Source organism: Brachionichthys hirsutus, chromosome 7 (assembly GCF_040956055.1).
Source record: "Brachionichthys hirsutus isolate HB-005 chromosome 7, CSIRO-AGI_Bhir_v1, whole genome shotgun sequence".
NCBI classification, from domain to species: domain Eukaryota; kingdom Metazoa; phylum Chordata; class Actinopteri; order Lophiiformes; family Brachionichthyidae; genus Brachionichthys; species Brachionichthys hirsutus.
This window is the reverse complement of record NC_090903.1, coordinates 15,701,913-15,715,062: the sequence shown is the minus strand read 5'-3', so window position 1 is coordinate 15,715,062 and position 13,150 is coordinate 15,701,913. Positions and strand designations below refer to the sequence as shown.

Here is a 13,150-nt window from a genome sequence, read left to right as displayed (position 1 = left end):
GTCACAGGGCACCATCCAGACTATAGGTACCCCCCCCCCGAGGTCACAGGGCACCATCCAGACTATAGGTACCCCCCCCCAGGTCACAGGGCACCATCCAGACTATAGGTCCCCCCCGAGGTCACCGGGCACCACCCAGACTATAGGTACACCCCCCCCCCCAGGTCACAGGGCACCATCCAGACTATAGGTACCCCCCCCCAGGTCACAGGGCACCACCCAGACTATAGGTACCCCCCCCCCCCCCCCGAGGTCACCGGGCACCACCCAGACTATAGGTACCCCCCCCCCCCCCCCCGAGGTCACAGGGCACCACCCAGACTATAGGTACCCCCCCCCCCCCCCCCCGAGGTCACAGGGCACCATCCAGACTATAGGTACGCACCCCCCCCCCCCCCCGAGGTCACAGGGCACCACCCAGACTATAGGTACCCCCCCCGAGGTCACAGGGCACCATCCAGACTATAGGTACCCCCCCCCCCCCCCGACCAGTACGCCCTCTCGGGTCAGAGGTCGTGTTAATGCTGTCTCTCTTTGCAGAGCGTTTTCTGATGGATGAGAACAAGCCGCTGTTTGGAAGTTTACCTTGCCGACAGGTAATGCAACTAATTAAGGGAGACCAGCCCTCTCATTGGACAGGAGGGGCAGAGCGATGGGGTTCTGATGTGCGTGTGCGTGTGCGTGTGCGTGTGTGTGTGTGTGTGTTCCAGGACGACTGTCTGAGTTCTCTCACCAGGTTCAGTTCAGCGTGTTGGACTTCAGCTCCAGTAGCAACAACACACACACACTTCATCCGATTGTTCACAGGTACACACACACACACACACACACACACACACACACAGTGATGCTGCGATGTGCATGTTTGTATTGAGTGTGTGTGTGTGTGTGCGTGTGTGTGTGTCGTAGCGCTGCTTCCAGACTCCGACGCTGGAGACCCTCCGTGTATCCTGGACATGGACATGTTTCACCTGCTGGTGAGTCTCACACCCACTAGAACCATCAGAACCACCAGAACCATCAGAACCACTAGAAATATTAGAACCATCAGAACCATTAGAAATATTAGAACCACTAGAACCATCAGAACCATTAGAACCACTAGAACCATCAGAACCACCAGAACCATCAGAACCACTAGAAATATTAGAACCATCAGAACCATTAGAAATATTAGAACCACTAGAACCATCAGAACCATTAGAACCATCAGAACCACTAGAACCATCAGAACCACTAGAAATATCGGAACCACTAGAACCATCAGAACCATCAGAACCATTAGAAATATTAGAACCATCAGAACCACTAGAAATATTAGAACCATCAGAACCACTAGAAATATTAGAACCATCAGAACCACTAGAACCATCAGAACCATTAGATATTAGAACCATCAGAACCACTAGAAATATTAGAACCATCAGAACCACTAGAACCATCAGAACCACTAGAAATATTAGAACCATCAGAACCACTAGAACCATCAGAACCACTAGAAATATTAGAACCATCAGAACCACTAGAACCATCAGAACCACTAGAACCATCAGAACCACTAGAAATATTAGAACCACTAGAACCATCAGAACATTAGAACCATCAGAACCACTAGAACCATCAGAACCACTAGAACCATCAGAACCACTAGAACCATTAGAACCACTAGAACCATCATAACCACTAGAGCATTTGGATCCAGTTTATGTTTAAATCTGTCGGTGTGAAACCAGTTTGACTCCAGTTGACTTTCCTTCCGCAGGTTTACAGCGTGTATCGTACACCTCCATTCACATATTAGACCAATCACGACGGATTACTGTAGACATGTATTAAAGTTGGGATTCTGCCGTTCCTCCGATCAGCCGCCCTCTTTTTCCATTACCTGAACTCTACGGCGCCACCTGCTGACCTGCTGAGTAATGACACACACACACACACACATACACATTCATACAATGATGCTTCAAAAATGTTGTGGCCAAATGTTTGTTTATTTAGTGTGTGTGCGTGTAGTTGCAGGTCCTGGTCAGTGGGAGGCGCTGTGTAATTACCTCAGTCTTCCCTCCAACCTGTTGCAGCTCCACCAGAGTCAACACACACTGCTAGATCCACTCATACACAGGTAAAACACACTCGCACAGGTAACACACTCGCACACAGGTAACACACACTCACACGCAGGTAACACACACTCACACAGGTAACACACACTCACACGCAGGTAACACACACTCACACACAGGTAACACACACGCAGGTAACACACACTCACACACAGGTAACACACACGCAGGTAACACGCACACACAGGTAACACACACTCACACACAGGTAACACACACGCAAGTAACACACTATTCATCGACGCAGATGAGATGTGACGTTGTGCTGAGTCAACGCGTGTGTGCTTACAGGTGGTGCTGTCATCCAGGTGTGAGACGGACGCTGCAGGGGGGCGGAGTTATCGTCAGGTTCCCCAGAGAATCGAACCGACTGATTGATCTTCCAGAGGATTACAGCATCCTGATCAACCAGGCGTCCAGCTTCACGTCAGTCGTCACGGACAGACGTTTGACACACAGAAAATGGAGGCAGGAAGTAGCGTGTTGGTGTTGTGTGTGTCCTACCTGTGCAGGTGTCCCCGGTCGGGTGGAGATAAGTCTCGAGCGCCGACTCTGTGTCTCGTTTGTGGCTCCATGCTGTGTTCCCAGAGCTACTGCTGTCAGACGGAGGTGGACGGCGAGGACGTGGGCGCCTGCACCGCCCACACCTTCACCTGCGGAGCCGGCCTCGGCCTCTTCCTCAGGTAACACACCTGAGCTGCATTCATCACAGACACCTGCACACTCACAATGTCGCTTTACTGAGTGTGTGTGTGTGTGTGTGTGTGTGTGTGTGTGTGTGTGTGCGCGCGCGTGTGTGCAGAGTCAGAGAGAGTCAGGTGTTGTTTGTTGCAGGTAAAACAAAGGGCTGTTTTTATCCTCCTCCATACCTGGACGACTATGGAGAGACTGACCAGGGTCTCAAGTAGGTGTTAACGCACGCACACGCACACACAGGTCAGGTGAGTGCTGTCTCACACGCTCTTTACCTGTGCGTGTCTGCAGGCGGGGGAACCCACTCCACCTGTGCACTGAGCGATACAGGAAGATTGAGCGCCAGTGGCATCAACACGGCATCGCTGAGGTCATAGGTCACGCCCAGGAGGCCAATCAGACGCTCGTGGCGATCGACTGGCAGCACCTGTGATGTTCGCCGCTGACTGTTTGGCCCAGCCTCCTTTTTACAACGCCTTTCTCTCACCCAATCAGCTTCCTGCAGCCAAGCACCAAGCTCCAATCAGCTTTCAGGGATTTTTCAGGACTATTGTTGTTTCAGCCTACCAGAGAGAGGCAATCAAGCTGACTCCACCCCCTTTCACCAATGTTTTGGTTGTTTCTTAGTTTCTCTTCAGATTCTATTTTTAGTTGTGGAAGATTATTTGAACTGAAGATTAGCCCCGCCCACCAGACGCCACCACGGTTTGACGGGTCACATGCTTAATCTTGGAACTCGCTCAGCATGATGGGAAAATGAGGCTGCCCACAAACGGCAGGTGCGTTTACCAAAGTGTGATGTCATTTTCCCAGAATGCACTTCACCAACAAGCATCGTTGATCAGCTTGACAACATATCAGTCGAATGGAAGGCTGACATCCGATCAGTTTATTGGTTGGGGTCTGTTTTAACATTATACTGTGACGTCACTTCCTGTTTACTGACAGACACAGATCAAGTTATTTATTTATTTATTAGTTTGTTGCTTTACTGGTTTGTTTTCTAATCGACTCATCAATGATCACAGCTGATTGATGTGTGAATTCTTGTAATCGTTTAAGAACAATAAAAACTTGGAAAGCGCCAGTGTGATCTATTCCCAGTTTGTCCTCCTGGTGGCGCTGATGAGGGACATCCAACATGGCGTCCCATCGTGATGTCAGGAGAATCTTCATGCTAATAGCATCATGTGAGCTTCATCATTTAATGACATGTTAAAACGAAGTGACCTTAAAAGGATGTGGACCCGCCCCCCAACTGTCCCTCTGATGACATCAGCGGTTAATCTGTTCCTCTGATCTGATTAACTCCAGTAATCTGATCATCTAGTGAGCAACTGAACGCCAACCTCAGAAGAACAAAAGGTAGTCGCCGACTTCTCCGTGTACGCCCAGGTGTACGCCCAGGTGTACACACTCTGTAAGTAGTACTGTGTACACGTATCAGAGTATTGTGTCCAGAACCGGCGCCGGTGAGTCGCGTAAAAGACGAGTCGGGTGGTTTGGTGTCAGTCAGATCTTTTTATCGGTAGCATCTACAGGTAACGTCTACAGGTAACATCCGGCGTCACAAACATCACAAAGAAACACACAAACAACCCGCAACAGAAAACCGTTTAGTCGCTGCCGCTTTAGCTCTGGAGCCGGTTCCACTCCAACGACCGGAGGAGAAGAACGTTCCCGCAGCGGGTTCTACACGCCACGTTCTACACGCCACGTTCTACGTTAGCATTAATGTTAGCTAATGTATGTTAGCATTAATGCTACCAGTTCTTCAACTGACAAAAACGAAACATTACATTGTTTTGGAAAATATATACCTGTACATACTTCTGTATATATATATATATATATATATATACCTGTATATACCACTGTATATATGTATGTGTATATACAGGTATATGTGTGTTTACCTGTATGTACCTCGATATAAACATATATATATATACTTGTATATACCTTTATGTACCTGTATGGATCTTGTTTGTACAGATATATACACATATATATATAGAGATACATGCAGGTATATGCACATACAGTATATACAGAGGCATACAATGTGTGTATATATATATATATATATATATATACCTATACCTCTGTATTTGCCTCCTGCTGGTCAGGGGTGGCACTGCAGCAATGTTTTTGTCAGAAGTCATGCCAACCTGTCCAGTCAGAAGCCGCTGGATCGTGGGCTGATCAATACTAAATCAATACTTACTGAACCACCTGACAATGAAGCAGCCGTTCATTCACAGCAACAAAAATGTTTGACCAAAATGTATCAATTTAAAATGTGTTTTTTATGTTTAGCGCTCAGATGTCTTATTTACAGTTTCTGTTCCTTCTGTTCAAAAATAGACTCTGATCAACATATTTACAGAAAACATTCACTGTGTGTGTGTGTGTGTGTGTGTGTGTGTGTGTGAGAGAGAGAGAGAGATGCTATATGTAAAGACAGTGTGGATCTCTCCTCCTCCTCCCTCACTCCCTTGTTTTCTGTGGCAGGTGGGGAGTCCTCAGTCCTCTGTGGTGGGCGGAGCTCTCAGGTGGTTCCTTGTGAGTTCCCGCCCTCCTCCACCTGGTTGGACTTGCCCAGCATCTTCAGCTTGGCGAGCTGCAAGCTGAACGTCTCCTTCACGCTTTTCTCCAGCAGCCAGCCTTCGCTCTCACACTCGGGGTTTTCTGGGTCCTCCATCGTGTCCAGAGCCGTGGTCAGGTACTTCAGGCCCGCCATGTCCGCCGTCTGACACGCGCACACACACACACACACACTGTTTGAACTCCAGACCAGTAGGGGGCCACACCAAGCTTATAGAGTTAGCTTGTTTTATATATATTTTTTTTCTCTCTCTTATTCTTTCTTGTTTTACAAAAAGGTTAAAGGAAGATTCACACAAACATCATGGATACGGAAACATTAAATTAGACCTTCGTGTTTTGCTGCTGAGGAAACTTTATTAATTCATAATCTAAAAACATTTGTTTGCTCTTAGAAAATATTTTTTCAAGGTTTGGTCAAACTGTCTGAGAATAAACGCTCTTCAGATATTCTAATAGCTGATTGGTCCATTAAAGACAGCAGACCTGAGACCAGCAGCAGCAGCCAATCAGGTTGCGTTCAGGAGGCCGTCTTTAGATCGCATGTCACCGAGCTTCGGGTCAAACTTGTTGTTTTGACCCACATAACGAATCTCCTCTCTCTCAGGACCGTCCTCATCTCGATCTTCCCAGAATGCATCCTGTTTCTGATGGAGTGGATTAACTCCGCCCCCCCCAGAATAGTCCCTGATCCGAGGTGAGCCTGACCGCCGCTGGGCAGATTAACTCTTTAAGTGTTATTCACGTCTAAAGACGTTTTTAGCACCCAAACATCTGCCTCTCCTCAACGGCCAATAACGCGGAACGAAAGATGTCAGGAAGACGCTTTTGTTCCTGATGAAAGACGAGCCTTTCATCTTTCAGCTTTCATTTGGTAGGTTCCGTTTTTGCACTCTGAGCTGAAACCGTCTGGCGCTCAATGAGTTAATGCGCCTCCGCCTCCGTGGAAGGAGTCGAACCCGGGTTCCAGACCTCAGAGCCCATAATACAAATTAAAATGGCCACCGCTGCAGCGCTTCTGTTAGCTCCTCCGGCACTAATGCTAATCCCAGCCAGGTGCGTTTGAGGTCACCGGCGCAGGTGTGTCGCGTGATCTCGTTCAAATTGAGCAGATTAAGATTAGAATTTATCCTTCGAGGAGAAAGTCCTCACGCATCTAGAGCAGCGGTTACCCCTCGCTTTCCTTCACACACATCACTGAGAGCCCCGCCCCTTTCATCCTCCTGTCCAATCAGATTCTGCCACCGTCCACGCACGATCAGGAGTTGTGATCATAATAATTTATAATTCAATTGTATTTATAATTCGAGTTCGCCGCAGAAGAAGAAGATCTGTCCAGGCTCTATTTTAGCCAATAACAACACGAGAACCATCTGAGGGGAAGTGATGTAACAGGAAATGATTCTTCTACTGACCTTTTGTGTCATCGTGCATTTCCTCATCTGTTTGATAAATATCATAAATTTGAAATGATCCGATTGTTTTCTCTTATTTTACTGAACTAAACTAATAATCTGATGGATGCGTCAGTAAGGAGTCGGGGAGGGACCGAAGAGGAGGAGTTCATTAACTGTTGACCTGCTCCTTTACATCGTGTTGTTGGCGGATCCTCACCTCCAGGGCGATGGTAGCGACGATTAGCACGCCGATGCTAGTCATCATGCCACTGAAGTAGGAGAAGAGGGCCTCGTGGCAGCCCCGGCTCCAGATGTTGAGCTCCTCGATGCGGTGGTCGTAGTCGTAGTGGGCGGAGTTATTGGTCAGGTGATGCTGGATGCAGGGCCGAGGTGACCCGGGGTTACAGCAGCTGAACGGGACGCTGTCCATCAGGTACTTCCCCTCCACGTTACTGAGGACACGGCTGCAGGACAAAGACACATTTCATGCTTGTATTTTCATTCGTTTTGTGTCTCTTTGTGGCTGTTTTGTTTGTTTTGTGGTTGTTTTGTTTGTTTCTGGTTGTTTTGTGTTTGTTTCTGGTTGTTTTATTTGTTTCTGGTTGTTTTGTGGCTGTTTTGTTTGTTTCTGGTTGTTTTGTGGCTGTTTTGTTTGTTTCTGGTCGTTTTGTGTCTCTTTGTGGCTGTTTTGTTTGTTTCTGGTTGTTTTGTGTCTCCTTGTTGCTGTTTTGTTTGTTTCTGGTCGTTTTGTGTCTCTTTGTGGCTGTTTTGTTTGTTTCTGGTTGTTTTGTGTCTCTTTGTTGCTGTTTTGTTTGTTTCTGGTTGTTTTGTGTCTCTTTGCAGCTGTTTTGTTTGTTTCTGGTTGTTTTGTGTCTCTTTGTGGCTGTTTTGTTTGTTCCTGGTTGTTTTGTGTCTCTTTGCGGCTGTTTTGTTTGTTCCTGGTCGTTTTGTGTCTCTTTGTGGCTGTTTTGTTTGTTTCTGGTTGTTTTGTGGCTGTTTTGTTTGTTTCTGGTTGTTTTGTGTCTCTTTGTGGCTGTTTTGTTTGTTTCTGGTCGTTTTGTGTCTCTTTGTGGCTGTTTTGTTTGTTCCTGGTCGTTTTGTGTCTCTTTGTGGCTGTTTTGTTTGTTTCTGGTCGTTTTGTGTCTCCTTGTTGCTGTTTTGTTTGTTTCTGGTTGTTTTGTGTCTCTTTGCGGCTGTTTTGTTTGTTTCTGGTCGTTTTGTGTCTCTTTGTTGCTGTTTTGTTTGTTTCTGGTTGTTTTGTGTGTCTTTGCGGCTGTTTTGTTTGTTTCTGGTTGTTTTGTGTCTCTTTGCGGCTGTTTTGTTTGTTTCTGGTCGTTTTGTGTCTCTTTGATCTTCCATAGTGAGATCTTTCTAAACGAACACATAAACATCATTCATCATGTTGCTAAACAACGTCCACATGTATAGATCAGTCAGATTGGAGGAGATCTCGGTTAAACAGCAGACTGTCGTTGGCGTAAAGGAAAACATCCCTTTAACAAACGATAAGAAATGATAAACGTTCTTTCAGAAGAGGAAGGTCACTGACTTGAAACAAATAATTAATGATGCAGAATAATCTGAGAGGAATATCTCTTAAGTGCATTAGCACTGAAAGACAGCAACGAATCACACGACGGATCGATGACCTGCAAACAGTCAGCTGACCGTTGATCACATCTCATCAGCTGTCTTGATTTTAACAATTGGGTCAGAAAAGTCGTTTCAGCACCCGGTGAGAGAATCGAGCACTCAGCGGTTGGTTTAACGTTGTCAGGAATCAGATCCTTGCAGATTATAGACTTAAGGAGGCGCAAGTCCACCTACCCCCGTTGACCCCTTTAACACGCATCTCCGTCACCTCAATCTAAAGGTGGATTTGGTTTGAAGCCCTCGAGACAAAAATCAGTTTAGATCAGAGAGAGAAAGGAAACCGGAACCTTCCTGGAAAGAAGGAACAAAGACCGGCAATCAGGGGTCAGAGTTCGTCGCTAAGACCTGCAGCACACAGAACACGAGAACTGCATCGCAGTCATTTGGTGACAAAGTACAATCAATCACCAGAACAGTTTGATCATCAGTCATGGATTGGCTGCAGTGCTCGGCATCCCCACTCACTCTTTGACGGCGTCGTTGCTCATGTCCAGGTAGCGGTTGCTGATCCACTGCACCTCGAACCAGTCCCTGAAGTTGTTGTTGCCGCAGCAGCGGAACTCGATCTGCGTCGTGTCCAGAGTCCTCTTCATGAAGCAGCGCCCCGGCGTGTCCGTGTCCTTGTAGAACTTGATGCTGTTCTTCAGGCCCTCGGCCAGCGTCAGGTAGACGGCGAACTGCATGAGGAAGCAGAGCAAGGCGGCGAGCAGCAGCAGCGCGTTGAAGCCGCAGCACAGCAGCAGGTACGGCTTCAGCATCGGCTTCCACTTGGTGAACTTCATGGGGTCCAGGGAGTCGTGGCAGACCTTCCCTCCGAAGGTGTTGACCCCGCAGGCCAGCAAGCCCACCAGGATCAGCAGGTTGGGCACTAAATGGCTCTCGTTGTTGTCCATCACTTCGCTCCTCTTCCTCAGCTCGATCTTGAAGAAGATCCCGAGGCTGAAGATGAAGATGCCCACGATGACCGAGAGCCAGTAGAGCATCCACAGAGCCTGAGCGAGCTTCACCCGCTTCTGCAGGGTGAACTTCACTGGCATGAAGGGCATTGTGAGACGTCAGCGGGACCGAAGCTCCACTCGAAGCAACCAAGTCTCAGGCGTCGCAGAAGCAGTCCAAGAAATGCCCGAGTTTTAATCCCTTCCACGAAGACTCTGAAGCTCATCCAGAACTCCTGCTTTCAGACCCACAACGCTGAGCTGCAGTCCAGGACAGTCCATAATGCTGGGGGGGCAGAGGGGTCCGCCATCAGACCACGAAAGAATACTCTCATAAAGACGTGCCGGAGGTGTGAATGTGGACGAGGGACGAGTCGCCGTCCGCCCCCGTCATCGGCCAGATCCCATTAGCAGCAGATCAGCGGCTAATCCCGCGATTTGCTGCTAATTGGTTTGAAGCTAATCGGCGGCTTCCTCCTCTGTCCCGTCAGAGGTCGAGTTCGCTGCTGCTCACCTGTCCTCTGTCAGCAGGTTGGACTCGGAGGAGAATCCACAAGTGTCCAATCACATGGTGTCGGTCTCCAACCTGCAGACGAGATGCTTCGCATTCAAACCAATCAACTTTATTGCCCTCGCCGACGGGGAGGCGAGGGCAATAAATCCGGATCTGAGAGCTCATTTCTAAGAGCTCGTTCTAAAATCTGCATTTTTCAGGAGTCCATCCTGACCTCAATTCTGGAGCTAGAGGCTTCAGATCTGGTGTGAACACTCATAGTTCGTTCTGGTTTCATGTATGTTACAGGTGTAGTTGTGTCTTTTCCCGTTCCGGAGCAGCAAGCTAGAGCAGGTTTGGCCCCTCTGATCCGGAAGCCCTGTTTACTGTCTCACTAGATCCAATAGTCTATTGGAGGCGGAGTCTGCAAGCTCTGATTGGCTCTTGTTGTTTCTGTAAACCAGAACAATTGGGAGTCCAGTGCCAGGACTGTACAGGGACTAGTCTAATCTAGTCCAGAATAACTGGACCGTTCCGGATTTGTTGAGGTTCTGTTTGTTGGCGGGGTTCCAGAAGAACTGCTGGATGGCTCTAGAATACAAATCTGATCTAATTTAGATCATTTAAAGATCTCTAGTAAATAATCAATAACCTCTTCAGGTGTTCGTAGCTGGTGACAAGTGCGAGGACGCCCCCTGCTGGGCTGATGCTGCAACCTGGCTGCGTTATTTATTAGTTCAGAGTAGATCAGGTATTGATCATCATCCCTCCCGGGACACATGATAATATCTCCGTTACCTTCATCAGGTCTGAACGTGCCCACACACCTGGAGAACCCCCCCACCGGCCCTCTCCGGGCTCCCGTACGACACCTTCAGGTGAGCTCTGAGACAATTTGTTTTAAAGGTTTATTACAAAACAAAGACGGAACAGTCAGCTGGGTTTATTCTAAACACGATACAACAACGAACGTTCTGCCTGCAGGCGGAGCTTCAAGGAACCAACACGACATGGAACCACCGCAGAACGGCGGGAGAACCGGAACCGAGGGGGGGGTCGCCGTGAAATCAACTCAGCAAAACAGCAAAATGTTAGACTCCGAATGTGCGCCGCAACGAAACGAACAAGACGGGGGGGGGGGGGGGGCGGTCAGGTGACTTTGTCTCAAGCTGCTTCAGCTCGTCAATGATCCTCCAGAAAAACAATCAGTTCTTGTCTGAGTCCAAACTGATCAGTAAATGCTAACTTTTTTTAAAACTTAAATCCATTTTTTGGTCTTTTTATTAAATTTGGAAGCTAACTTTTTAAATGTCGTCCAGCTGGAGTTGACTAAGCTGATGATGAAGAACCTTTTTATTTATTTTTTTACATTTAAATATCCTTTATATTCATATATTACAACATTGTTCCAAAATTATAAATATGTAGTGCAGTTTCCTGTTCGGTCTCCATGACGACCACTGTCGCTAAAACGAGAAATCCCTATCAGACGCTGCAGGTTGCTCCAACACGCTCACACACACACACAGACCTGAAAAACTACAAATATGGCTGCAGATTATAGTTTTCATGCAAACGTGAACGTGGAGAAGCAGCAGCTCTGACCAATCAGTTCATCTGCTTGAGTGTCACATGTTGACTCAATCGGCCAATGAGCACGGTGTCCAGAAGGACTTCAGCCAATCAAATGATTCCAGGGGGGGGGGGGGGGCAGGCGTCAAAAAGGAAAGAAAGAATTGAGGTTTACTGACGACAGAACTAAATGAACATACATTTATTATTAATAAATTGTGTTGCATCTTTTGCTGGTGAACGTTTTGGAAACGGTTTGATTTTAATTTATTTGAAGACGATTTAGAATTCACTAATAAATATTTAGCACTAATAAAATACTTCTTAGTATGATATTGTGACATTTCCTGGTAGATTCGGTTAATTGGACGACGGGCCCAGAGGGGGCGGGACTGATCTATTTCTATTTCTTTGTGCGTTCTCTAGTTCTGTCGTGAATAAACCTCGATCGGGTGACTTTTCTTTCACCGTTCCTTCGACTCTTTGCAGGAGTTTCCCAGAATGCTTTGCACTCTATCGGGTCCAGATCCCGGAGACGACAGGAAATGTACTTTAAAGGTAGAATGAAGGTGAACGGCGTCCAGGTGGAGGTGTGGCGGGGGGGCGGGACAACACTTGAAATCTAATCCCATCCTTAAGAACTAAAGGTCAGTTACGACCATATATGGATGTCCTGCTGCTATCTACAGAAGAACGAGCCGGAATCCATCCAGAACCGGTCCAGAACTCCTCCTGGGTTTTACAGAACTGGTCCCAAGTCGGGTTCATTCACTCCGAGTCGGACTCCAGCGGCGCGGTCTCATCCAGGACGACCCTCTTCCGGCGCTTGGTGGCGGCGGCGGCGGCCCGATGCTCCGCCTCCAGGTGGGCCTTCTTGTGGCGGGAGAAGCTGGACGAGTGCATGAAGGTCTTGTTGCAGGCAGCGCAGGTGTAGGTCTTGTTCTTGGGGGCGGGGGCGGGGGCGGGGTGTCCGCCCTTGCTGTGATGCTGCTTCTGGTGCTGTTGCAGCTTGCCCCGCCCACCGCCCGCCCCCCTGTGGGTCTGCTGGTGCCGCGCCAGGCTGGAGGCGTGGCTGAAGCTCTTCCCACAGTGGCTGCAGCCGTGGCGCCCAGCTCCTCCTCCTCCTCCTCCTCCTCGCCCCGCCAGCTCGTCCTCGTCCTCGTCCGAGAGGGCGGGCCCCCGTTTGCCGGCCCGTGCCCCCCCCCGGCGGCGGCGCCGGTTCTTCTTGCACAGCGTGTAGAAGTTGGGCTTGTCGCGGGAGCAGAGCTTGAGGCGGATCTTCAGGTCGGACGAGCTCTCGCCCAGGTTCTCCTTGCCGGGCGTGTAGCTGTCCAGCAGCTCCTTGACGTGGGACACCTGGTGCTTGGACAGCTGCGTGGACGTCCTGAAGCTCATGTCGCACTGCGGACAGGCGTAGAACTTGTCCCCGCCCTGAATGACGGCGGCCGCCGCGTGCTGCTGCTGCTGCCGCCGCTTGGTCCTCTTGTTCTTGCCGCCGGGCTTCACGGAGTGACGCAGGGCGGCCATGTTGGCGCCGTCCTTGGGGACGCCCTTGCCCTTCTTGTGGACGAGGCGGTGGCGGGACAAGCTGGAGCTGTGGTTGAATTCCTTCCCGCAGATGTTGCAGGGGTGGATCCGCCGCTTCCCGTGGAGCCGCAGGTGACTGCCCAGCAT

At 48.9% G+C, this 13,150-nt stretch overlaps 2 protein-coding genes across 2 annotated transcripts in view; one reads left to right on the top strand and one right to left on the bottom strand.

The window, feature by feature from the left end:
* Nucleotides 1-3,906, top strand: part of ubr2 (ubiquitin protein ligase E3 component n-recognin 2) — a 16,287-nt gene extending 12,381 nt beyond the window's left edge. The window contains 6 exon segments of the mRNA XM_068740973.1: nt 1,826-1,919; nt 2,017-2,125; nt 2,418-2,552; nt 2,639-2,809; nt 2,929-3,030; nt 3,111-3,906. Coding sequence (XP_068597074.1) covers nt 1,826-1,919; nt 2,017-2,125; nt 2,418-2,552; nt 2,639-2,809; nt 2,929-3,030; nt 3,111-3,252 — 753 coding nt within the window. The 3' untranslated portion in view covers nt 3,253-3,906.
* A 1,464-nt stretch (nt 3,907-5,370) lies between these two features.
* Nucleotides 5,371-9,522, bottom strand: prph2b (peripherin 2b (retinal degeneration, slow)). Its single transcript, XM_068741324.1, has 3 exons — nt 8,942-9,522; nt 7,041-7,287; nt 5,371-5,571 (listed from the first exon to the last, which is right to left on the bottom strand). Exons 1-3 carry the CDS (start codon nt 9,520-9,522, stop codon nt 5,371-5,373), a joined length of 1,029 nt encoding a protein of 342 aa, XP_068597425.1.
* Nucleotides 9,523-13,150: the final 3,628 nt, after the last annotated feature.